The 26481-nt window shown below is 39.5% G+C and overlaps 1 protein-coding gene across 3 annotated transcripts in view; it reads right to left on the bottom strand.

Moving 5' to 3' along the window:
* The window catches only part of ATG2A (autophagy related 2A), a 140945-nt gene that overhangs the window by 84072 nt on the left and 30392 nt on the right, over window positions 1-26481 (bottom strand). For all 3 annotated transcript variants that reach the window (XM_089653957.1, XM_089653958.1, XM_089653959.1), the window contains exons 12-22: window positions 21128-21380; window positions 15819-15975; window positions 14746-14829; window positions 14377-14541; window positions 11344-11587; window positions 10544-10646; window positions 1105-1267; window positions 822-964; window positions 579-721; window positions 341-486; window positions 87-237 (exon numbers count right to left, since the gene is read on the bottom strand). In XM_089653957.1, the coding sequence (XP_089510083.1) occupies window positions 87-237; window positions 341-486; window positions 579-721; window positions 822-964; window positions 1105-1267; window positions 10544-10646; window positions 11344-11587; window positions 14377-14541; window positions 14746-14829; window positions 15819-15975; window positions 21128-21380 (1752 nt within the window). The remainder of the gene's footprint in view (window positions 1-86; window positions 238-340; window positions 487-578; window positions 722-821; window positions 965-1104; window positions 1268-10543; window positions 10647-11343; window positions 11588-14376; window positions 14542-14745; window positions 14830-15818; window positions 15976-21127; window positions 21381-26481) is intronic.

The following is a 26481-nucleotide window of genomic DNA, read 5'->3' as shown; positions in this document are numbered from 1 at the left end:
AATGACTTGGTGTTATTAGGATTTCATACTGCTATGCTCCTGTTTGTTCACAATACACAAACACACCTGTTTATCAGAATTAATACCTTTATGAAAAAGCGTTATGGTGTCAGACTCAATACATAGATAGCTAAGGTCCACTTTTCCTTTGTGCTTGGAGACACTGAAGATACGGCCATTTTCTACATCCAGAACTACCTCACCATGCTGACCATCCAGCTTCTTGCTTCCTTCACTCTGTCCCAAGGTAGGCAACAGAAAAAAAACAGCAAGCAAAGACACATTACAGGAGGTTTTGACAGACAATAAATGCAGGTACAAGAAAGAAATTAAATAAAACCTTGGCTTCCGTCCAAGCTGTGATGCGTCCTCGCAAAATGTTGACAGAAGCAGAAAAAAAGCTGAGACCATCTTGGGTGCCTTTCCTAGCCTTGGCAAGCTCATCTACCGAGTAGAAATGGGAATCTTCATCCTCTGAATCAGAGTCTGTCAGGTAAGAAATGGGTATTCAGAGTACAAGAATGTTTGCAGTTTTGAACTTTAGGTGGTCTTATTATATAGGAAGACCACAAACTCACCCAGTCTGAAAGCAGATTTGCACATGCGAAATGTGTCTGGCTGATACCCAGATCTGGAAAGTGTATCATTAGGAAACAGGGAATCAGTCATGGGCACATCAAACAAGGTCATAGGTTCCCACATCAGAAGATCATTACACAGCCTGAGCAGAAAAACAGAGGTAGTAATTTAAAAAAATGAAGAGGCACAATATGTAAAGAAACTGTAAACCTAAAATAAAAGTAAGATTATAGAGTGGTTACCTGTTGTATAGGTTTTCATACACATCTTTGCTGGGAAGGAATATGTGAGCACGTGGAAGAGTCACTTCAAGTGTATATTGGGAGGATGCCAGTGTTACTTGCTGGAAGTCTGCCATCTCCTCTGGGTCAGCAGGGATTACCATCTGAAGGCACAGAAGTCATATGTGGTACAAATGAAGATGAAAGAAAAGACGAGATGAAAAAAAATTGAGAGTGAAAGAAGTAGAAAGAGATGAAAAGCTCACTAATTTTGAGCAAAAACATATTCTTGCTCCAGGCTTACCTCTTCAGTTTCAAACATTGTCCGCTTAGAGGAGAAAGGGGAGGGCTCAGGCTGTTTTAATTCACAAGGACTTTCCACAGATGGAAGGTCAAGGTCATCAACCTTGTCTTGGCATATATCCCATGGAGAGATTTTGGTTTCAGGACGTATAGTGAGTAAGATGCTAAAAGGAAAACAGCTTTTTGTGAGCTATTGCTATGTTGACAATATGAGAACACAGAACAAGACAAGATAACAAAAATGACGGTGGGATGTATCTCCCAATGAAGTTAATTAGGAAAAAATATACAAATCCACCCTTTCTTAGTGTGCACTCAATCACTGTAGACATTCGTTGACATGCCAGAGCAGTCACAAAAAAAAATGGGTATTTAAAAGAAAAATCAAGATGCAGCTGAGGAATCTGCTTTTCTAAACCCTGTACTAAACGAGTATCAGATGACATGTCAAACTAACAGAACTTGGGAAAAGTGGGATGTTAAGTCCAGATTGTACTTGCAATACATGGATATGGAAATCTAACTAGTGACAAGCTGTGATGCACAATGACCATGGAAACTGCACCTTTTGACTGACTACAAATAAGGTCCAGCCTACAAACTGACAGTGGTCTTGGAGGCCACCATACTACAAAGAGAACATCAGACTTGAGAAAGAAAAAGATTTTTGGTAACCCTGGCCAAATCTAACTTCTGGATCTCTGACTCCAGACATCCAACCCAGCTTAGTCATACTTTTGACAAACATGACCATTAAAACCTTTTGGATCTGGAGAAGTGAAAATCCCCACTACAGTGCAGTACATTACAGACAGAGATAATTACGGTTTAAAATTTACAGCCCACTGCCAGAAATGTTTTTGCTTTTTTTTTGTACATTTAAAAAATAATTTTAGGTCTGTAGAGTAGTTAAAACTCTCAAGCCTTATATATTTACTGAAAGCAGACACCCTGTTGAATAAAAAGAGTGGTAATTCCAATTTTTTTTGGAACAACGGTTTATCAAGCACAAAATTTCTGTAAAAGCACTCAAACTCAATATATTACCCAATTTTTTGGTTAAACATAAAAAATGAGGTTGTGCAATTAAATAGATACCCAGAACATCCAGCTTAAATTGGTACACACCCATAAAGTGATGATGAACTTTGTCACCCTATATTTTCCACAGGCAATGCTTTAAAAGCCCCCAGAGGTCATCAGTTTAGAGTTAACTGTGAATAGTAGACCTAAAAGTATTGCTCTCACACCAACGCGTGCGGAAATATGCAACATGTGTATCACAAGCTGCAAGGTTGTATTCGTATGTCCTGGGACAGTAGAGATAGGGAAGCATGGAGTGGTGGTAATGGGGAAAGATAGTTCCCAATTCTGGGAGGGATCTCAGAAAAGTCTCGGCTGCACAGCCACCAGATCGCTTTCAGAAGGCCAACAGTCGCCTTGTGGAATGTACAAACACTTCTGGTGTGTAAAATCCTGGTGCTAAAAGAGTTAGTGAAAGAACCCTAAATAGCATTCAAGTCAAAAGAAATAGAGGTGAAAAGGGTGTTGCCTGAGAATATGCTGGTAAGAAAATAGAGGCTCCATCAATCTCAGTAGACAATTGGTAAGTTTGTCTAAGACCCTGGTGAAAGAGTTAAGAAGCATGATACACCCCTCCAAAGTTTGGGTCAGGGCTCACTACACTAGAAATAAAAAGACATGAGAACTGTTCTACCAAAAGAAAATGCAGCTACAGTATGGAGTAATTAGAAGGATGACCTGTGGTTTGCGGATAACAAATACTTTACTACTTTTTAAATAGTCATCTATAATTGATTCAACTCATTAAATTAAAAATGACTACTGAACAGTACATGCTAGATGAAAATAAAAACAGCTTTGTGTGGTGATAACAAAGAGTATGCAAAATAGGCACAGACCTGCACTAACATGTTGTCGCTTACATATGGAAATAAGACTTAAAACCCACTTACCAAAATTATTTTAAGGAAAAAAAGATTCTCTAGAGTATCACTCTGCAGATTTTCTATATTTTTCCACCTCTGAAAATTACTATCACCCATTTTAAATTTTTATAAATATTAACATTTCCCAGATATTCAACTTTAATTTGCAGATAGCTCCTCTCTGTCTCACAAGCTTAAAATCTGATTATTTGCCCAATATTAGAAAAATATACAAAGTCACTTGAACTATCTTGCATACTTTGGCCATTTTCCTCTATGCATATCCTGGCATATTCACAGGGAATACATAAGCAATATATATTTAAGTGTGAGGTTTTCCTTAAAAAGCAATAAAAACAATAATTCCCTGTGTGCTGAGGATTACCATCACCTTACTGGAAAAAATAATCATGGAAGTTTAGTAATTTTCTGATTTTAGCAAAAAAATATATATAGTGAGTATAGAAAATATTCACCCCCTTTAAAATAATCACATTTTGTTGCTTTGCAGCCTGAAAGGAAGACAGAAACAGATTTTGTTTTATCCAGCTGTATTTACTCTTATACTTATAAACTTATAACATCCAAGTTAAAGATATAACACCAACATGTCAGAATTTTTTTTTCTTAAATTCAAAAACAAAATCAGAGTTAGAAAAAGGGTCACCCCCTTCTAAACAAACTCAATCAGGTGCAGCTAATCACCTTCTTAATGGCACACAAAGCCATTTGATTTTCAACTTTGATCAGCTGTGGTAATTTTGATTAGCTGAGCAAGAAAATAGCTTTTCCTGGAGCATTTCAGTCCCTGTTACTGCAACTGAAACAAACAACCAACTATGAGTGGCAAAGCTCTGTCAAAAGATCTCTGGAATAAAGTTGTGGACAGGCACAAGTCCAGAGATAATAAAAAAAAAATTCAAAGGCTTTATCAATGCCTAGAATCACAGTGAAGTCTATTATTAAGAAGTTAAAGGTACTTAGTATAATGCAAATGCTCCCTGAATTAGGACGTTACTCCAAACCGGATGGAAGAGCCAGGAGAAAACAGGTCAGAGAGGCCTCCAAGAGGCCTACAGCAACTCTGCAGCAGTTGCAGGAATTTATGACAAAAAGAGTCATTGTGTACTTGTGACAACAGTATCACAAATGTGGCTTGTATGGGAGGGTTGCAAGAAAAGAAGCTACTCCTCAAGAAAGGCCACATGCAGTCACCACTGAGCTTTGCCAATATGCACCTTGAAGATTCTGAGGCCACATGGGAAAAGGTGTTCTAGTCAGATGAGACTAAAATTGAATTATTTGGCCTCAACACTAAACGATATGTCTGGTGGAAATCCAGTACAGCTCACCATCCAAATAACACCATTCCTACAGTAAAGCATGGAAGTGGTAATATCATGTTCTGGGGGGTTTCTCTGCAGCAGGGACTGTAGCACTTGTCAGGATAGAAGGAGAAATGGATGGGGCAAAATACTGTCAAATTCTTGAGGAAAATCTGCTGCCCTCTACCGGAAAGTTGCCAATGGGAAGAAGGTTTACCTTCAAACATGACAATGACCCAAAGTACACAGCAAAAATGAGCACACAGTGGTTGAAGAAGAAAAAAGTATATGTCCTTGCATGGCCTAGTCAGAGCTCAGACTTAAAACCCATTGAACATTTCTGGAATGACTCGAAGATTGCAGACCACAAACGGTCACCATCAAATTTAACTTGAGCAGTTCTGAAAAGAATAGTGGGCAAATATTGCAAAGTCTACATGTGCGAAGTTAGCAGAAACATATCCCAACAGACTAAAGACTGTAATTAAAGCAAATGATGGTTAAACAAAATACTGACACAAGGGGGTAATCCTTTTTCCAACTCAGTGATTTTTGAATTTTTTTCTGACATGCTGGTGTTATATCTTTCACTTGGATGTTAGAGGTTGCACTGAGTAAATACAGCTGGGAAAAAACAAAAACTGTGTGTCTTAATTTCAGGCTGCAAAGCAAAAAAATGTGATTATTTTAAAGTGGGGTGATTCTTTTCTATACCCACTGTATAAATATATAATTTATAAAGTATTGAGACCCCCTTCACTTTTTTACATTTTATGTTGCAGCCTGATACCACAGGTTTTTTTTAATTTACACTCAGTACCCCATAATGACAAAGTGAAAGCAGAATTTTAGAAATGTCCGTGAATTTATCAAAAAGAAAAAACTGAAATATCACTTATACATACGTATTCAGACCCTTTATTCAGTACTTTGTTGAAGCACCTTTGATGGCAATTACAGCCTCCAGAATCTTTGGGTATGACAAGCTTTATACACCTGGATTGGGAGACTTTACTGTCATTCTTCTTTGCAAATCCTCTCAACCTCAGTCAGGTTGGATGGGGACCGTCAGTGGACACCCATTTTCAGGTCTCTTCAGAGATGCAATAAGGTCCAAGTCAGGGCTGTGGCTGGGCCACCCTAGGACATTCACAGAGTTGTCCCTACGCCACTCCTGTGTTGTCATGGCTGTGTGCTTAGGATTGTTGTCATGTTGGGAGGTGAACCTTTGGCCCAGTCAGAGGTCCTGAGTGCTGTGGAACAGGTTTTCATTGAGGATATATCTGTACTTTGCCGCATTCAGCTTTCCCTCAACCTTAACCAGTCTCCCAGTCCCCGCTGCTGGAAAACACCCCCACAGCATGATACTGCCAGCACCATGCTTCACTGTTGCGATGGTATTGGGCAGGGGATAAGCGGTGTCTGGTTTACTCCAGACATAACATTTAGAATTGAGGCAAAACAGTTCAATCTTGGTTTCATCAGACCAGAGAATCATGTTCCTCACAGTCAGAGTCCTTTGGGTGCTTTTTTGCTAACTCCAAGCAGACTTTCATGTGTTTTGTACGGAAGAAAGGTTTCTGACTAGCCACTCTGCCATAAAACTCAGATTGGTGGAGGGCTGCAGTGATGGTTCCTTCTGGAACTTTGCCCCATCTCCACACAGGATCTCTGGAGCTCAGTCATAGTGACCATTAAGTTCTTGGTCACCTCTCTTACCAAGGTCTTCTCCCGCGATTGCTCAGTTTGGCTGGGAGACCAGCTCTCGGAAGAGCCCTGGTTATGAAAAATGTCTTCCATTTGAGAGTTATGGAGGCCACTATGCTCTAGGGAACCTTCACTGCACCAGAAGTTTTTATAGCCTTCCCCAGATCTGCGCCTTGCAATCATTTTGTCTTTGAGCTCTGCAGGCAGTGCCTTTGACCTCATGGCTTTTGCTCTGCTACAGTGTGCATTGTCAGCTGTGAGGCCTTTTATAAAGAGGTGGGTTGTTTTTACAAATCATTTTCATTCAATTTACTTTACCACAGGTGGACTCCAATCAAGGTGTAGAAACATCTCAGCAATGATCAAGAGAAATGGGAGACAGCATTGTTGCAAAGGGTCTGAATACTTATGCCAATGTCGTATTTCAGTTTTTCCTTTTGCATAGATTTGCAAACATTTCTAAAATTCTGTTTTCACTTTTTCATTATGGGGTAGTGAGTGTAGATTATTGAGAACAAAAAATTAATGTAAAACAACTGTAGTATCAGGCTGCAACATAACAAAATTGAAAAAGTGAAGGGGGTCTGAATACTTTATGAATGCACTGTGTGTATATATACAGTGCTCAGTATAAATGAGTACACCCTTTTTGAAAAGTAAGATTTTAATCAATATCTCAATGAACACAACAAGAACAACTTCCAAAATTTTGACAAAACTGAGTTTTTTAAAACATTTGTTTAGCTCATTACATGGAAGTAAGGTTAATATCTCAGATTATAATCGGTATACCTCAGATTACAAAATCTTCAGTTTTACTCAAATTAGTTGATGCAAATATGAATACACCCCTCAAAAAAATGACTACATCTGGTATTTTCTATAACCTTAATGATTTTTAACGAAAGCACCAAGTCTTCTAGGTATGGAATGAACAAGTAAGCGACATATTGCAACATCTATCTTTTTTCCATTCTTCAAGAACGACCTCTTTTAGAGCCTGGATGCTGGATGGAGAGTGATGCTCAATCTCTCTCTTCAGAATTCTCCATAGGTGGTCAATTGAGTTCAGGTCAGGAGACATACTTGGCCACTGAATCACGTTCACCCTGTTCTCCTTCAGAAATGCAAGAGAGGCCTTAGATTTGTGTTTTGGATCACTGTCATTTTAGAAAAGTGTACGATGACCAAAGGCACGGAGTGATGGTAGCATCTTCTCTTTCAATATAGAGTAGTACATCTGTAAATTCATGATACCATCAATTAAATGCTTCTCCCCGACACCAGCAGCACTCATGCAGCCCCACAGAAGGACATTGCCACCACAAAGATTTACTGTACGCACCATGCATTTTTCTTTGTACTCCTCACAGTTTTGAAGCCATCAGTTCCAAAAACATTTATCTTGGTCTCATCACTTCAGAGTACAGAGTCCCAGTAGTAAACTTCTTTTTCAGCATGGGCCTTGGCAGATTCTAGGCAGGCTTTTTTGTGCATGGACTTTAGGAGAAGCTGCTTTCATGGACGACACCCATACATGCCATTCCTCTGCAGTGTACGCCGTATTGTGTCACAGGAAACAATCACCCCAGTTTGGCTTTCTACTTCTTTAGCTAACTGCAGTGAACTTGCATGGCAATTTTCTTCACCCTTCTCATCAGAAGATGGTCATCTCGGGGTGTTAACTTCCATGGAAGGCCTGGTCGTCGCTGTGAGATGGTTGCAGTGTCAGGAATGGACTGGCCAGCAATAGTGGGACTCACCTGCCTTATGAGCTGCAGTACCAGGGCTGGCCAGCGGGTGCTCCCAGCAATCAGAGACTCAACCTTGCAGCCAGTCAAACACCTGGAACTAATTATACTGGTGTATTTAAGGGATGGCCAGACCTGCAGACTCTGCCTTGGTGTGTGTTTTTCCTGGGCCCTGTATCTTGTTAACCTGCGTTCCTGTTCCTGTTCCTGTCTCGTTGCTGACCCTGCTTGATTCTGACCTCTGCCGACTTCTCCTGTTCTGATCCCTGGCTTGTGACCCTGACCATCCCTCTGCCTGACCCTCTGTACCACGCTGCCCGCTACCTGCTGAACCTGGCCTGTGACCCCGACCATTCTCCGCTTGCTCCCCCTGTACCTACCTGCCCGATTGATATTGACCCGGCCTGCCTGACGACGCTTGCATTGTATGTACTGTTATCTGTGGGTGGTTGGTTTGGTTTGTTTGCACTGTGTTATGTTTTAGTATTGCACTGCGTTTATGTTTGTATTGTTAGTGTTAATAAATTACATTGTTTATAACATATCTGAAGCCTGCGTTTCCCTGCGTCAGTCACATACCTCTGGTCACACTCGGGAGTCCTGACATGCAGTTCCATCTTTGTGAAATTTTTCATCACTTTTGCTACAATATTCTGACCGATAAGTAAAGCTTTGCTGATCTTGTAGCCTTCACCTTTCTTGTGTAAAGAAATGGTTTTCTTTCTCAGACATTTCTCTTCCATGTGGTGCCATTGCGGACAGCATTAAATAGGAAGGGGTTTTCTTTGTTAAGTAACACCCTTTTATAATCAATTAGGATTTGTTGTCTAAAATTAAGATTTGCTCCTAAGACTTTCATTGGGGTGTATTCATTTTTACAACATGGTCTTGAATGAATGTTAGGAAAAATGCTTTGTGTGTGCAAATTAACAAATTTTACTTTGCAATCAATGGCCCATATTTAGCAAATGTTGATTCTGAAAGGAAAGTAAAGGTTTGCTGACAAAACTGTTGGGGTGTACTCATTTATGCTGAGCACCGTGTATATATATATATATATATATATATATATATACATACACACACACACACACACACACATACACACACGTATATACACACACACACGTATGTACATATACAGTGGGGAAAATAATTATTTATTATTATGATTAAGTTTGCCCACTTACGAAGAAATGAAGGGCCTATCATTTTTATAAGAGGTGTATTTTAAATGATAGACACAGAATATCAACCAAAAATCCAGAATAAACACAATACAAATGTTATAGTGAGTAAAATAAGTATTTGATCTCCAAACAAAACATACTTTAGTACTTGGTGGAAAAATCCTTGTTGGCAAGCACAGAGGGAAGACATTTCTTGTAGTTGGTTACCAGGTTTGCACACATCTCAGGAGGAAATTTGGTCCATGCTTCTTTACAGATCTAAATCCTTAAGGTTTCTTGGCTGTCGCTTGGCAACTCAAAGTTTCAGCTCCCTCCATAAATTTTCTATAGGATTAAGGTCTGGAGACTGGCTAGGCCACTCCATGACCTTAATGTGCTTGTTCTTGAACCACTCCTTTGTTGCCTTGGCAGTATGTTTTGGGTCATTGTCATGCTGGAAGATGCATCCACGATCCATCTTCAGTGTTCTGGCTGAGGGAAGAAGGTTCTCATCCAAGACTTTACAATACAAGGCCCCATCCATTGGCCCCTCAATGAGGCAAATTCGGCCTGTACCTTTAGCAGAGAAACAGCCCCAATGAGCCTACTTTTTCCTTCTCTGTGTTCTTAGGGTCATAGTGACCATTTTTCTTCCTCCAAACACGGCCGGCGAGTCGAGTTCATGCCAAAGAGCTCAATTTTGGTCTCATCTGACCACAGCACTTTCTCACAATCCTTCTCTGAATCATTTAGATGTTCATTGGCAAACTTCAGACGGGCCTCTGCATGTGTCTTCTTGAGAAGGGGGACCTTGTGGGCGCTGCAGGATTTCAATCCATTGTGGCGTATTGTGTTACCAATGGTTTGTTTGGTGACCGTGGTCAAAACTGCCTTGAGATCATTCACCAGCTCCTTTCGTGCAGTTCTGGGCTGATCCCTCACTTTTCTCATGATTATCCTTAGCCCATGAGGCGAAATCTAGGATGGACCTCCAGGGCGACTGATGGCTATTTTGTATTTCTTCCATTTGCGAATAATCACTCCAACAGTTGTCTCCTTCTCACCAAGCTTCTTGTTGATGGTCTTGTAGCCCATTCTAGCCTTGTGCAGGTCTACAGTCTTGTTCCTGATGTCCTTTGACAGCTCTTTGGTCTTGCCCATGAGGATTGAATAGAAGAAAGAATTCTGTGGAAAGGTGTCTTTTATACACATAACCAGTTGTTGTTAGGAGCACCTTCTTAAATTGACAGGACTAATCTGTGTACCAAATGAGCACATAGCTAGTCTGTGGGAGACAGAATTATTGTTGGTTGGTAGGGCATTAAATACTTATTTTACTCACTGAACTGCATCTCAATTTATAACATTTGTATCATGTGTTTTTGTCTGGAGTTTTGGTTGATATCCTGTCTTTATCATTTAAAATACACCTATGATAAATCATGATACATCCTTAATTTCTTTGTAAGTGGGTAAACTTACAAAACCTGAAATATATATACATACACACACACACACACACACACACACACAACTAACCTGGGGAAGACAAATTTCTTTCCACTGGCTTTGGCCATGGGGTCTAATCCTTTACTGATCTTCATGCAAGGAACACGCAGGTTATCCCCATCAGTATACACACCTGAATAAAATTAAATAGGATAATGTGTTTGCAGTTTTAGATTATCGTGTTGTATTTTTCACATCATATTTACCAAAGTCAAAGAGCCGTGGTTAGCAGTTAGTTCAATTCAATGCTAGCGTCTTTGTGATAAGCAGAGTCTGCAAGCCTGCTATGCTTGAATTCTAGAGACCAGGTTTACTAGCAGATAATTCCAATACAGCAATTTTTGGTACAATTCAGCTTTAAACAAGATTTGGACAAGGACCACAGTATTTCTATTTTCATGCAAACAAAACATTCTATAAACAGAGTTTAGATAGTGTATTTATTTTAAAAGCAGTTTTGGAGGAAGGCACAAGGTAAGAAAGCAAGGGCAAAGCTGCTGATCCACTGGGTCTCTGCCTAGTTCCTGCCATAACAGAATGACCAAGAACTTAATGCTGCAACAAGCACTGGTAAAGGATTAGAAACTGGTGTCAATGTCTCTGCTCTATGGCTTATTCCTTCTCTGTAGAACAAGCAAGAGAACACAAATAGTAATTGCCGTATATCCAGTATATAGCAAGGAGACAACTTGATCCACCTAAGAGCATTGGCTTAATCCCAGATATGACCTACTTTTTGTTACTCCTATTTCTACTATATTGAAATGGTGCCATTGGTTATATTAGAGTTGTGTTTAATAACATGCAAGTTACACTCTTCAAGTACTTACCATGTAAGTCACTGAAAGTAATCTCAATTTTGCTAGGCTCCTCAGTACTACTTCTACTATGTGTTTTAATCTCCATATCAGTCACTTCCATCTCAAGACGTTCTTTCCTCACTGACTTTTCTTTCCAAGAACAACGCTCAGAGACTGGCCTTAAGTCAGGTACTGGGAACTGAAGATGTATATGTGCTTTGGAAGCCATCACATGGATCTCTGTGTCCTCTTCTGGAGTTGGGGTGACATCACTCTGAAAAGACAGGCATGAGAAAGGGGCTGATAAAGAAGCAGCCATTTCAAGTACTGATATTTACATTCAGTTGATTTTCCAGAAAAAATATTGTTCTAAACCCAGTTTAGGAGGGTTGAGGAGAATATAAAGTCAGCAAACTATTCTTTTTTTTTTAATCAGATATTGTCATTGTCTTTTTGGAAACCTTATAACAGCACAAAGCAAAAATATAAAAAGGGGGAGGGGGGTAGAGAAAAAGCAACCACTGAACAAAAGGTGTACAATACTGATTTGATGCCAGTTTATGTATTAGAAACAGTTTGTAGAGTTCCTAGGGACCTTCTACAGTTTCTCTTAAAGCTGGATGCAAGGTCTCGCCTTCGAAGTTGCAGTTTTGTCACAGTAATATTACTCTCTTGGGTCAGTGCATTCCCGAAGAAGCACCTGACAGATGACAAGATCAAAACAAAAGGCGTCATCAGTTTGGTGCAATCCCACATCAATAGCAGGTTATTCCTCAAAGAAGTGATCACAGACGGTTGTTCAGTGTAGGGGCACTCGCCTTTTCTTTTGATCCTGTTTTGTGTTCAAAAACGTGAGTATATATGTGTTTGCGAGATGTCATGATTTGATGGCGATTCATCCCCTGTGGGAGTCCTGAGCGGCAACCTACAAAAGGTAGTGGAGGATTTTTTTCCTCAAGGCTATTGGAACTCATGAGCCTATCTTGAGAAAGAAATGCATGCTGTTTAGGTTAGTGCAGATATACTTGTCTTGTGAAGGGGAACACTGGTGACCTGAGCTGGTCATTGTATTTTTGAGCGTGATTCTTGTGAAATTCAATGCGGTGCTCTTTTCGCCCATTCATGTGAATAAGCTGAAATCGCATTGGTTCACATCAATAGTAGTGCATGCACTATTTATTGAAAAAAAAAAATTGCACTGGATCGCAAGGTACTATTAGACCCCCAATGTCTCAACTGTTCTCCAAAGTAGCTATTCAAGCACAGATTGTGCTTGAATAGCTGTAATTCAAAGGCTGGACTAATGAAAACAGAGCTACATTAATTTGTGTATTTTATCCAGGCATGGAGTTCATCTTTAATTTGTAATCTGCATCATTCCAGATATTCTCAGGTCATAGAATAAGTTACATAGCTACATATTTTATAACATTGAAAAGAATAAGATGCAGGTCCATCCAGTTCAACATATGTGTGTTTGTGTATGTGTGATTTTTATTCTCTAACAATTCCCATAGCCCTGTATATTTTGCATTCTGAGGAAGACATCTAAAAAGAGATCGCTGTACTAACGAAGCAATATTAGTACAGAGATCTCTCCCACTGCGCCTTTGTGTTCTGACAGGGGGACTCCTGATCAGGGGGAGCGCTGATCAGATGCTGGTTTTCCAGCTTGTCTCTTTGACAAAAGCCAGTCCTTAGACCGTCTTCTAGTGTTCTAACAGTAAAAAAACCTTTCTGCAATCTGAGGTTAAATCTCCTTTGCCATGCAACCTTTTCAGTAATCAGTTTAACCACTTGCCCTCCAGAGGATTTACCCACCTTTGTGACTATACCATTTTTTTGCGATACGGCACTGCGTTACTTATGTCCTTTTTACCCCACAAATGGAGCTTTCTTTTAGTGGTATTTTATCACTTGTGCATTTATTTTTTGCACTATATAAACAAAAAAAGTCTGACAAATAAAAACAAAACAAAAAAAAAAAAACAAAAAACTGTATTTTTGACTTTTTGCTATAAAACATATCCAGTAAAAAAATGTAAAAAAAAATCAAGTTTCTTCACAAATTTAGGCCAAAATGTATTCTGCTACATGTCTTTACTAAACAAAAAAATCCCAGAACATGTAAATTAATTGGTTTCCATGAAAGTTATAGCATCTACAGATGGCGGTATATATACCGGAATTCTTTTTTAAATTTTTTTTCAATACTAGTAATGGTGGCGATCAGCGCCTTACAGCGGGACTGCGGTGGGCATTCTGACACTAGGGGGGAAACCTACTGCCACTGAAATCCCAATCACACTAATACAGTGATCAGGGCTAATAAAAAGCACTGACACTGTACTGATGGCACTGGGCAGAAAGGGGTTAACATCTGGGGCGATCAAAGGGTTAACTGTGTGCTGTTTTACTGTGTGTACTGTGTGTGTTTTACTAGAGAAATATATTGCAGTGTATTTCTCTGTTGTGAGAAATATAAAGCAGCATTTTACTGCTGGTAGGAGAGAGACCTGTGTTGTTTAGAGACAGGTCTCTCCCATCAGTGATATTCGGCGATCGCCGGGTGCCAGCGGGGAATCTCAGGCCAGGACCCGGTGATCGACATCTGTAGCTGCCAATGGCGGCATGGGTAGGGCGTAGCGTCCTACCCAGAAATGCAAAATCACACACACACATATATACACACATACACACGATTTTATTTGGCCCTGCCACACTGTAGCAGTAGTTCTGCTAAAGGGCGGTCGGGAAGTGGTTAATACAGTTACTGCAGTTGATATATTTGTACATTTGTTACAAGGTGGGGGGTGGCAAGGAGAAAAATCAGATCTACTGCCCTGCCAGACAGGACTGTGATGTGCATCTGAGTTGTATAAATCTCAGAACTCGGTAGACAAAATTACAAATTCTTTGGAGGAGAAAACAGCTGTCATGAATGTATTTTATCAATGTATTTAGCTGATTGGCTGAAGTTTAGTTTTAAAGGCAGACAAAAGGTAAAGAAAACTTTGACCAAATGAGTAAACTGTCTTCTGAGTATAAAAGAATGACTGTTACCAAGTGTAAGTCGAACTGGCCAGGAGAGCTTGCATGTTTTGGAGTTCCATGCTGAAAGAGGGATCCCAAACGGTCTATAAGACCCAAGTCCAGATCAGATTGAAAGTCTTCCAGTTCCACTCTGATTTCCGCACTGACTTTAACTGGTTGTTTCTTACGACTACTCTGAGAGGGGTAATAAAGAATACAGAGGTTAAATAAGCAAGGATTGAGTGTAGAAACAGAGAGCTGGTAGAACATTATAAAAGAAAGAATTCTGTGATAAACTAAAAAGCAGAAATGTGAAAATAAAAGTACACTCCAATAAAAGAGGATAAAATTTGAGTTAGGCTTTTTAGACAATAAAGGGCAAATGACAATGACACTCACTCTAGACGGTGTCCTATGAATCCGTTTGTAATGCACCTGGGCACAAGGCCGGGAGGAGGATGCTGGACTATGGAATATCATAAGCTGAAATGAAACAAAATATGGCAATACAATCAAATATCTAATCTGATTCCTTAACAGCACTGTAAAAACAATTCAATGAAGTATCTACGGGTAAATGCCAGATTAGAAAGTATAGGGAAAAAAATGCTGCAAATTATATTTATCTTTTCAAACCCTTATGTCTCTGTCTCTTAACCTCCAGTAATGCAGCAGTGCATTTTCAACAGGCAGAAGAGCAGGATTTTGTGTATCTTCATGTTTCAGATAAGGGGTGGTAGGTTGTGGCTTAGTTGCACTTATATCATACCTCAGCAGAGCACGGAGCATGAACTCACAACAGTGGAGAGCATACAGTGCATGTGCAGACCTGGCCCAGAAGACAAATAGCTCTGTGGCACAGTGGGTAATATCTTGCTGGATCGAGGACTTGCAGAGGGTGCTGGGAGCAAGCCAAGATACAATGCATGTGTAACTGTATTACTGTTACTGATATTCACTTTGTATGCCAAATGGCAAAATCTTTGATAAAGTGATTGTAAGCATGCAGAGTTAAATCTATTTTAAAGGGTATAGGTACACAACTGTTAGGTAAAGCTTGCAGAAGAATATTCTACCATGTGATGTAAGTGATGATGTAATGACACAGAGTTAGGTATGCAAGCTTCTCTGGAGAATCAAGTTGCTGCAGGAAATATTCATTTCATGGATAGAGGAATTTTGTGGGTAGCTTCGATATATATTTGAGGAGATTGATCAATCAAAAAAATGCACTGGACTGCATCTGGTGTGAACCGGCCCTAAAGATTTCAGTGCTATCAAGCTGAGCTCTAAAATAAGCAAATATTGTCTAAATATAGGAGAAATGTGTATTCTCACTTGAATCTTGGTGTGCTTTGTGTATTTCTTCCAGATCTGTGCAGTAAAACAGTGTAAAGCTTTGCCTTTGTGAAGGAGCTCACAAGGGGTACATACACAGTGCTAAATTCATAATGGGGGGGGGGGATGTATACCTCGGTATATTCAGGATGTTTTATCTTGTTGAAAGGATAGCTTGGCCAAAGGCATTCCAAAATCTCCAGCATTCCACAACTGAGGTCCACAGTACTGTGCTGTACACCTTTACCAGTCCTCTGCTCACACACTATCTGGACTGCTAAAGCTGTAGTTCTGCAAATAAAGACAGAAAAAGTTTCTATTAGTTTATTTAAAAAAAACATGCTGCATACAAAAAAAAAAAAAAAAAAAGCACAGCATAACACAAAGCCGGTCAAATGCTGCCTCTGAACTGCTATGTGTACTGTTTCATGAAAGTCAATAGTATTTTGCTGACCTGCATTTGAGGTGCATTCAAAACACAGGAAAACAATGCCCATTGACATGAGCCCCTATTCTGCTTTATGTAAGCAGTGCTGTCATAATGAGGTGGAAAAGATAAGCACAGATTCCATTTTCCAGGGTTGTAAAGTCCTGAACTACAAAGTGTTTGCTCTGACTGCAAGGAAAACAGATAAACATGTTGCATGATCATAGAGAAGATATATACAGTATATGGTTAATATAAGAAGCATTTAGCTGAGGTTGTGAACTGAATCTTTTAGTAACAATCTTGAAGAACCAGGTTATTTAGATTTGTATCCATTACTTTGAACCAAAACAATGCATTATTTAATGAATTAGCCTTGAGGGAACCTGAGGCTACACTGTAATTCTCAGAAATTATTGTGATACAGTTTGTTTTGAAATGACTACTCAGTTATTTCAGGAATGTAGTTTACCGACAAGTTCTTAGCATTTTTCACTGTTACTCCATTTTTTTAAATTCCATTGACAGTTTAAATTTTTGCATCCAGTACTCTGGCCCAAAGGCTTCCACTCAAACATCCAGTGTAAAAGAACACACAAACATGTTTACAAAGTAATCACCAAGAGTAATTAACATTATCCAAGACTAGACTGGCCGGGTTTTTGGACAGATTTGTTTTTTAAAATTACTAATTTAAAAATTCTTTCCAAATGGTTTTGTAATATTACCCAAGCTAAAATGTAGGGAGGAAATCACAAAGCACACAGTAAATTAGATTTTGGAGAGTTTGTAATGTAACATTATTTATCTAATCTAGATTACTATTGTGCAGGGTACATTTAAAATACTTATTGGTGGAAATATATACCTTCAGAAATAAAGCATATTATGAGGCCATTTGGTATGACAAATTAAACAGATATTAAATTGGAACTTTATAAAAATTGGCAAACAGCAGGATTTTTAATGCAGAAAAGACACGCTTTGTCTCTTCTACATTAAAGTTATTTACCTGCCTGTCCGCCCCTGTACAGTGACACGCATAGCTCACTGCATAAATTTGGCAATGCTGAAGCTGATGGAACTCATGTTCATGTGCAAGAAAGATGTCATCTTGGTCCAGCCAATGACGGCGGCTGGTAATGGAGACCTGGAAGCAGTCTGCCTGAAGATGTCAGCAGCCAATGGGGAGCTCCAGGACGCTTAATTGCTGGACTCAGTGTGAGTTCACATGTTCCAGATGCGTTTTTGCTTACAGTTCACACCACAAAAACTTGCTTACTGTTTTTGCTTGCTGTTTTTGATGAGTTTTCAATTTGTTCCAATGCATTTTTTCCCCTCTTTTTCTCCAAGGTTTCCTGGATTTTTTTTGTCATGAGATGCAATTTGCCACATTCCAGTACAGTTCTGTGCAGAAAAAAGGTTGCATGTTCTACTTTTTTTCTGCATGGGAATGCACTGGAACTGACTGCACTGGTGTGAACTATGCCATTGGAACCCATATAATCTACTATGGATGCATTTTTGATGCAGAAAAAAAAATGCATTGGACTGCATCTGGTGTGAACCGGCCCTAAAGATTTCAGCGCTATTGAGCTGAGATAAGCAAATATTGTCTAAATATAAGAGGCATGTGTATTCTCACTTGAATCATGGTGTGCTCTGTGTATTTCTTCCAGATCTGTACAGTAAAACAGTGTGAAGCTTTGCCTTTGTGCAGGAGCTTCCTGTAATAAAGACCGGCCACTGCTGTTCACTTTCCTTGCTATATTCACTTGTCTTCCTGACCCCACAGTAAGTCGTTTCTGCCACTAGATGTTGTCACTCAAAAGCACCCCAACGTTACAGCATTTTTTCACAAGAACCAGTTTTAGGAGTTCATTAATAGCAACCTCCATATTTCTCTCAGTACAGGTTTCCTTTAAAAGGATATGTTCATCTTTTGAACATGTTCCACCTGTATTTATGGCAGAACATGCAACATGTTCAGCAAACACCTCCTCCCATCATGCCTCCTCTCCCCTGCAGCTGTTATCACAATTTAAAATAAGAGCAGTTGTGGGGCCTCCACCTGCACAGCCACGTCATTCACTCAAAGGGCTCTCTGAATACATAAACTACAAGTCCCATCTTGCACCTTAGCATACGGACTTATAGTATAATTGGGCTGCGAGTGTGCTCATCAGCGTGCTTGTACAGTGGGAAAAATAATTATTTGATCCCCTTCAGGTTTTGTACGTTTGCCCACTTGCAAAGAAAGGAAGGGTCTATAATTATTATCATAGCTGTATTTTAAATGATAGAGACAAAATATCAACCAAAAATCCAGAAAAATACACTTGATACGAATATAAATTGAGTTGCAGTTCAGTGAGTAAAATAAGTATTTGATCCTCTACCAACCAACAATAATTCTGGTCCCCACAGACTGGCTATGTGCTCATGTGGTACGCAGATCAGTCCTGTCAATTTAAGAAAGTGCTCCTAACAACAACTGGTTATGTGTATAAAAGACACCTGCCTACAGAATCTTTTTCTTGGGCACCACCATGGGCAAAACCAAACAGCTGTCAAAGTACGTCAGGGATGAGATTGTAGACCTGCACAAGGCTGGAATGGGCTACAAGACTATCAGCAGAAAGCTTGGTGAGATGGAGACAATTGTTGGAGCGATTATTCGCTAATGGAAGAAATACAAAATAACCATCAATTGCCCTTGGTCTACAGCTCCATGCATGATTTTGCCTCATTGAGTAAGAATGATCATGAGAAAAGTGAACGATCAGCCCAGAACTACACGGGAGGAGCTTATGAATGAGCTCAAGGCAGTTGGGCCCACAGTCACTAAACAAACCATTGGTAACACAATATGCTGCCATGGATTGAAATCCTGCAGCACCCGCAAGGTCCCCCTCCTCAAGAAGACACATGCAGAGGCCCGTCTGAAGTTTGCCAATGAACATATAAATGATTCAGAGAAGGATTGTGAGAAAGTGCTGTGGTCAGATGAGACCAAAATTGAGCTATTTGGCATTAACTAGACTCGTCATGTATTGCAGAGCAATACAAAGCAATGTGCAGGAGGGGACAGATCTGTATTGGTTCACATACAGGTCTCTTTCCCATCGATGATACACAGCAATCGCCGGGTGCGGGCGGGGAATCACCAGCCCAGGACCCGGTGATCAACAGGTGAAACCGCCAATGGGGGGGGCAGGAAGGGAGCGCGCCCCCTACCCAGAAATGCGAAATGACGTATATATACACATGATTTTGCACACCCCTGCCACCCTGTAGCAGTATTTCTGCTATAGGGCAATGGAAAATCGGTTAATTACCCTATCATGTAAAAAGCAAATACCTTTATAACCTGTTTGTTTTTAACATTAATGGAGTTTTGGGACCCAGATCTGGCCACCGACACTTGTTGCTATCCTGTACCTTTCAGAATAATCACATACACTATATTGTCAAAAGTATTGGGCCAGCCCTCCAAATCATTGGATTCAGGTGTTCCAATCACCTCCATGGCCACAGGTGTATAAAATCAAGCACCTAGGCACACAGACTGCTTCTACAAACATTTGTGAAAGAATGGGTTGCTCTTAAGAGTTCAGTGAATTCAAGCATGATACTGTGATAGGTTGTCACCTGTGCAATAAGTCCATCCGTGAAATTTCCTCGTTACTAAATATTCCACGGTCAACTGTTATATATTATAACAAAGTGCAAGCAACTGGGAATATCAGCAACTCAGCCATGAAGTTGTAGGCCACGTAAAATGAAAGAGCGGGGTCAGTGCATGCTGAAGCGCACAGTGCGCAGAAGTCATCAACTCCTCCAAACAAGTCCTCCAAACTTCACGTGGCCTTTAGATTAGCACAACAACAGTGCGCAGGGAGCTTCATGGAATGGGTTTCCATGGACAAGCAGCTACATCCAAGCTTTACATCACCAAGTGCAATGCAAAGTGTCGGTTGCAGTGGTGTAAAGCACACTGCCACTGGACTCTAGAGCAGTGGAAACGTGTTCTCTGGAGTGACAAATCATGCTTCTCAATCTGATGGACATGCTTAAGTTTGTTGGTTGCCAAGAGAATGGTACTTGCCTGACTGCACTGTGCCAAGTAAAAGGTTTGGTGGAGGCAGGAATTTGGTGTGGGGTTGTTTTTCAGGGGTTGGGCTTGGCCCCTTAGTTCCAGTGAAGGGAAGTCTTAAAGGCAGACATCCTAATAATTTTCTTACTATAGTGTATGTACCAAGATAGTTACCAATGTGCTTTTATGGTTGTGGGCAGACTGGCACTTTCCGCCATACCTGGTGGCCATGTCCAGAGGCCAGGCAATTTTGGTCAGAGGTTTTTGAGATTCTTGTATAATGTACAGCCCCACTGGTACCCCTCCAAGCAATATACTGTATATGCATTTCTGAACTTGAGACTTCCTGACTTCAAGATTTCCCAGTTTCTTCTAATGACTCATATTCCCACTGCAGCAGAGAAAATACTGGCTACGGCTTGGATGAGAAAGACACTACAACTAGATCAAGGATCATCATGAATGATAAATTATCATTCATGAACAGACTCCAAAATCTCTAATACAATGCCTTAAGCCCGCCCCCCCCTCCCCTACTCAACTTTGCTGGCTTCCCCTCCCCGTCCCCCTCTCTCACCTCTTCTTTCCTCACACACAAAAGGTTATACTGTACTGTTCACAGGTACTCCTGAAATGCTGTTCTTCAATGTGTTATACGTTGCATTTACTTAATGTGTGCAATGTATTATGTAGTGGAGACAATCCGCTCTGACTACCTCAGTACATTCTAATGTTCTAGCCAAAACCAATAAGAAAACTTAACAACAAAAAAAAGTTTTGTTTTTACCCATTAACACATTTAGATCTGAAGATTAAAAGCCTGAATCAGCAACCAATGTGTTTCATGGGCAATTCCATTTCATTTTATCAATGTTAAAAAAACTTTATATCAACCCACCTGATACCTCCTATCCTCTTACCTGACATTGCTCAACTGGCAGGCTCTTTGGAAATGCTCACGGAGATGTCCAAAGTCTCGTCCACTAAAAGCAGAATCTTTAAAGTACCCCAGCTCCTTAAAAAAATGACATGCTGCTTCTTGACCATTAAGAACATGCGCAGAAGCAGCATCGCTAGAAATGTGAGGCACAGTTATGGTAAGGCCACCCACTGTAAGCTTCAGCAGCATCTCTGGTTTAAGAGGCTCCAGAGGAGATTGGGAAGACGGTTTTCCTGCCAAAATAAATGGTAAAAAGGTCACATAAGTTGACATAATAATATTGTTCTGTTAAGCAACTCTGTCCAGAAAAAATATGCTGTCATGTATAAAGTGCAGGGTATCTGCTGCAACATCCATGCCTCTTTCATTATACTTAAGTCCCAGGCTGTTCTGGCAAATAAAGCTCTGACACTCCTTGGTAATGTCACAGATTGTGCGCTCCCTCCCACCTAAGAATGCTGTCAACAAAAAAATCATATCTAATTTTTGCATCCATGTTTTAAGGCTTTACAATATTACAAAGGAAATCACTGCTTTTAGATTTGCAATATGAACGAAAATAAGATCAAAAATATGTGTTAGCTTTTAATTATATACCTGTATACGTACAATAGATAAACCATATAATGCCCCTCTACTGGATTCAACACAATTCCATTTTTAGAGAATGTATAGTCTTTCGCATTTAAATTTAAAATACGCATGTAAAAAAGAATGTTTTAAATATCCCTATACTTCTTTAATACAGGTTTACTTTTATGAAGGTAGCACAATAGATATTGTTCACTCCCTCTAGTGGTTAATCTACAAATCTTTAAGACAGAACTTCACCCTCTCAGTCAACACTGACTATTTTAAATCCTTGTTCTGCTAGCATTAGTAAATAGATAGGAAAATATGCCATATTTACTTGTTTTAAACTTTGTTTTTACATTTCTTCAGTTACTTCTGGATTTCAATGCCCAAATGAGGTCATACATCCCAAGAGTCTTCAAGGAGAGAGGAGGGGTTGTCTCAGCTAAGCACATCCTCCTATCTGCATGGCTGAGCTAAGGGCAGATGGATTCCAAGAAGTAAATGCTACAAGAATCATCTGCCCTTACTCAAGATGGCCACGGCCAGAAATGCTAGCGGGTGTTTTTCAAGGTGATTTCTCAGCAAAATAAAGCATGGAGACATGGATGGATGGGTTTACTTTTAATATTAAAAATGAATTAAACATTTTTTGGTTTGTGGTGTTCAGATGCAGTTAAGTTCCGCTTCAAATCAAACCTAAAGTAAATTAAACATGAAGAAAAAAATTTAAATATAACTGAAGGCAAACCTTTTTTTCACGTTTTGGATAGAGTGGAGAGGAATTAGAATCCTTGTCAGATTTTTTTACTGTCTGTACCCCCACCATTCAGGAGATTCACCCTATTTGTCCTGTTTACTGTTATCATAGAAAGTGAAAGTAAAGAAAACCCTAAATTTTGGGTTGTCCACAGAAAAATAGTAGAGGGGAAATCTTCCAATGGGGACACAAGATCTGGTGACCTGGGGGTCCCCAAGGAATTCCCTTAATTTGTAAGGATTTCCTCTCACTTTCTGTTTTGCTATTAGAAAGAAAGTGAAGGGAAATCTTTGAAATGGGACACAGATGGTGAAAAAAAAACCTGACAGGCCTACTGTCCTGGCATTGTTGCGCCTCAAGAAATGAGAAAGGCCATCAGTACATCAGGATTGATTGATTGATTGATTGATTGATTTTCAGATATATACACCATACTTTGTAGACTCTAAAACTTTCCTACATATATATATACCAATTTGGGTTAGTTTCACCAAAGAAATGTAGCAGAATACATTTTGGCCTAAATTTATGAAGAAAGATTATTTGCAAAATGTTATAAAAGTTTAACAGAAACAAAGAAAAATGCTTTTTTTTTTTAAATTTTCGACCTTTTTCTTTTATTTCACAAAAAATTAAAAACCCACTGGTGATTAAATGCCACCAAAAAAAAAAGATCCATTTGTGTAAAAAAAAAAAAAAAACTATAAAACTGTCATATGGGTGCAGTGTTGCATGACCGTGGTTCAAAGTGCAACTGCAACGAAAGCTGAAAATTGGCCTAGGCAAAAAGGGGGTGAAAGTGCCTGGTGTTGAAGTGGTTAAGGCTTCATGCACACTGTATTCTGTAGACGCTTTTTTCTCCTGTCTGGTGTTAATACATTCTATTGGCCAGAATTCCGCCCATTAGAATGCATTAAGCGGGAACATAGGAATGTGCCTAGCGTTAATGTGTTTAGACGCTGTTATGCATTTTTTATGCTCAAAAACTCCTCTCCTGAACGCACAAGTGATGTTTTTTTTCTACCTCTAAACGTTCCTGCCTCCTATGTGTGTGCATTGACACATAAATTAACATGAAGGGGAGTTTACAGGCAGAAAAAAAAGCCTGTCAAAGCAGAGTTTTTGACCTCGTGTACGCATGAGACCTTAAGGTTATATTAGAAGCCAAACAAATTCTCTTATTTGCTCCCTTTAAATAATACATACATGGTTGATTTCAACTTAGTATTTATATTTTATTCAACCGTTTACCCACCGCAATATAGCAGATATACAGCTACACGGCAGCACAAATGCGGCTGCGGATGTCGGTTGGTGATTATCCGCCAGCACCCGGTGATTACCGACAATCACAGACGGGGAGGAAGACTGTTTTCTTTACAAAAAGTCTTCCTCCCTCTCAGCTCGGGCACATCCCGATCAGTGAGCTTACAGTGAAGCACATACCTCCCGCTCCCTAGTATAACACTCCCTACACACAATTAACCCTTTGATCGCACCTAATATTAACCCCTTCCTGCCCAGTGTCATTAGTACAGTGTCAGTGCTTTTTTTTCAGCACTGATCACTGTATTGGTATCACTGGGGATGTTAGTGACACTAAGTTAGTTCCCCCTCAGTGTCAGAATGCCCGCCACAGTGCTGCTAAAAGTTGCTGATTGCCGCCATTACTAGTAGGAAAAAAAAAAATCCCAGTAATCTATCCTGCCATTTGTAAACGCTTCAACTTTAAAGTAAACCAATTAATCAATTAATTTACATGTATTGGTATTTTTTTTTTTTTTTAGCAAAGACATGTAGCAGAATACATTTTGGTCTAAATTTATGATGAAATTTGATTTTTAAATTTTTTTTATTGGATATGTTTAACCATTTCAATACCGGGCAATTTTACACCTTCCTGCCCAGGCCATTTTTCACGTTTCAGCGCGCTCACATTTTGAATGACAATTGCGCGGTCATACAACATTGTACCCAAACTAAAATTTTATCATTTTCTTCACACAGCTAGAGCTTTCTTTTGGTGGTATTTAATCACCGCTGGGGTTTTTATTTTTTGCTAAAGTAACAAAAAAAGACCAAAAATTTAGAAAGAAAAAACATGTTTTTCTTTGTTTCGTTTATAAAAGTTTATAAATAAATAATTGTTCTTCATAAATTTAGGCTGAGATGTATTCTACTATATGTCTTTGGTGAAAATAATCCAAATTAGGATGTATTATTTAGTTTGTAGGAAAGTTATAGAGTTCACAAACTATGGTATAGATCTGAATATTGATCAATCCTGAAGTACTGACAGCCAATCTAATTTCTTGAGGTCCAAGAATGTCAGAATAGTACAGATATCCCCCAAATGACCCCTTTTTGCAGAGTAGGCAGTCCGACGTACTTCATAAGAGGAATGGCGAGTTTTTTGAAGTTTTATTTTTTTGTCATAATTTTTTGGAAAATGAAAAAATTAAAAAAATAATTTTCACTATTTTTTTTTTTACATACTGTCACCAGTGCAGTACAGCGTCATCATATAACTGGCATGGCGGTGAACAGGGACACTGACTGGTGACAGTATGAAAAAAAAAATATATATATTTTTTTATTATTTTTAATTTTTTATTACATTTTTTTTAAGATTTTTTTTTTCATATTTTACTATGACCAAAGTAGTACAATGCTACCATAGTAACATTGTACTACTTTGGGGAAGTGATCAGTATTTTTTTTTTTTTTTTACACAATGTGCTTATAGCAAAGATTTACTTTGCTATAAGCAAGCATTTAACTGAATGAAATCAATTCATTCAGGTTTTTTTTTTTTTTTTTTGTGCTTAGCTGTGATTTGTGACCATTCACAGCTAGGCACTAGTATACAATGGATGGCATGAATGAAGCCATCCATTCTATACAACTGTCATGTGACCTGCTGTGATTGGTCACAGCAGATCACATGGTACTGGCAACGGGAGCCAGTACTCAGATCTGTCATCGGCCGTGTCCGAGGTACACGGCCGGTGACAGATTGCGCCGCTGCACGGCTCTGCAACCGCGCGAACTGCGCATGTGCGGGAGCACGCCAAATGGCGTGCACCCGGAAAGCTAAAGCGCTTTTGATGCCGCCAAACGGCTATAGGCCGGGCGGCTAATGGTTAATAGCAAAAAGTCCAAAATATTGTTTTTTTTTCTCAAAATTGTCAGAATTTTTTGCTTATAGCGCAAAAAAAAAAAAAAAAAAAAACACACAGGCAATCAAATATCACTGAAAGAAAGCTCGATTTGTGGGAAAAAAAGTACACAAATTTCATCTGGGTGCAGAGTTGCATGACCGCGCAATTGTCAGTTAAAATAATGCAGCACCGTAACGCAAAAATGGCCTGGTCAGGAAGGGGGGTAAATCTTCTGGAGGGCAAGTGGTTAAAGCGAGCAAATAAGAGAGGTTAATGTTTAGGCATTATACAGTTAATTTCCTAGTGCACATTTCATTTATCACATATATACCATTAAAAACGCTTTATTGTAGAAGTGTGCGATAAGTGCAAAAACTTGTCCACAGAGTTCTGGGCATTGATGTTGCCAGAAATCTAGTGAGCTCTGAAGCTACTACTGGCTTTGTTTGGATTACCTGAACTGTCACTGTATGTTTACATACCCCTTAGTTTGTTGTTTTTGTGCCGCTAATGTAGCTGTGTGTTTAAAACTAAAAACTTAAACTAAAACGGATTTAAAAAAAGAAATCTAGTGAGCTGATGTCTCTGTTTTCTGCACGGGCTACACTGTTATGTTAGCAGTGCTATCAGTAATTCCCAGCACTCACCCCAGCACAGTGGACTACAGAGCACCTTGCCCCTATGTTATAGAGACACACAGAGTGGTGTTCTGTAGCTTTAATGCACTTTCTATCCAGGAGAAAAAACACTTCTCCAAGTTTACAGTATGGTGAGTTAACGTCAGGAAAGGAGGTTTGTAACTCACAGGATTACCAGGTGAAAGCAAAAGGAAAAAATGCC

Source organism: Staurois parvus, unplaced genomic scaffold, assembly GCF_062004578.1.
Source record: "Staurois parvus isolate SC_StPar_1 unplaced genomic scaffold, SC_StPar_1.0 ptg000730l, whole genome shotgun sequence".
NCBI classification, from domain to species: Eukaryota; Metazoa; Chordata; class Amphibia; order Anura; family Ranidae; genus Staurois; species Staurois parvus.
Note: the sequence above shows the minus strand (reverse complement) of the source record. Positions and strands in the feature narration are given on the sequence as shown.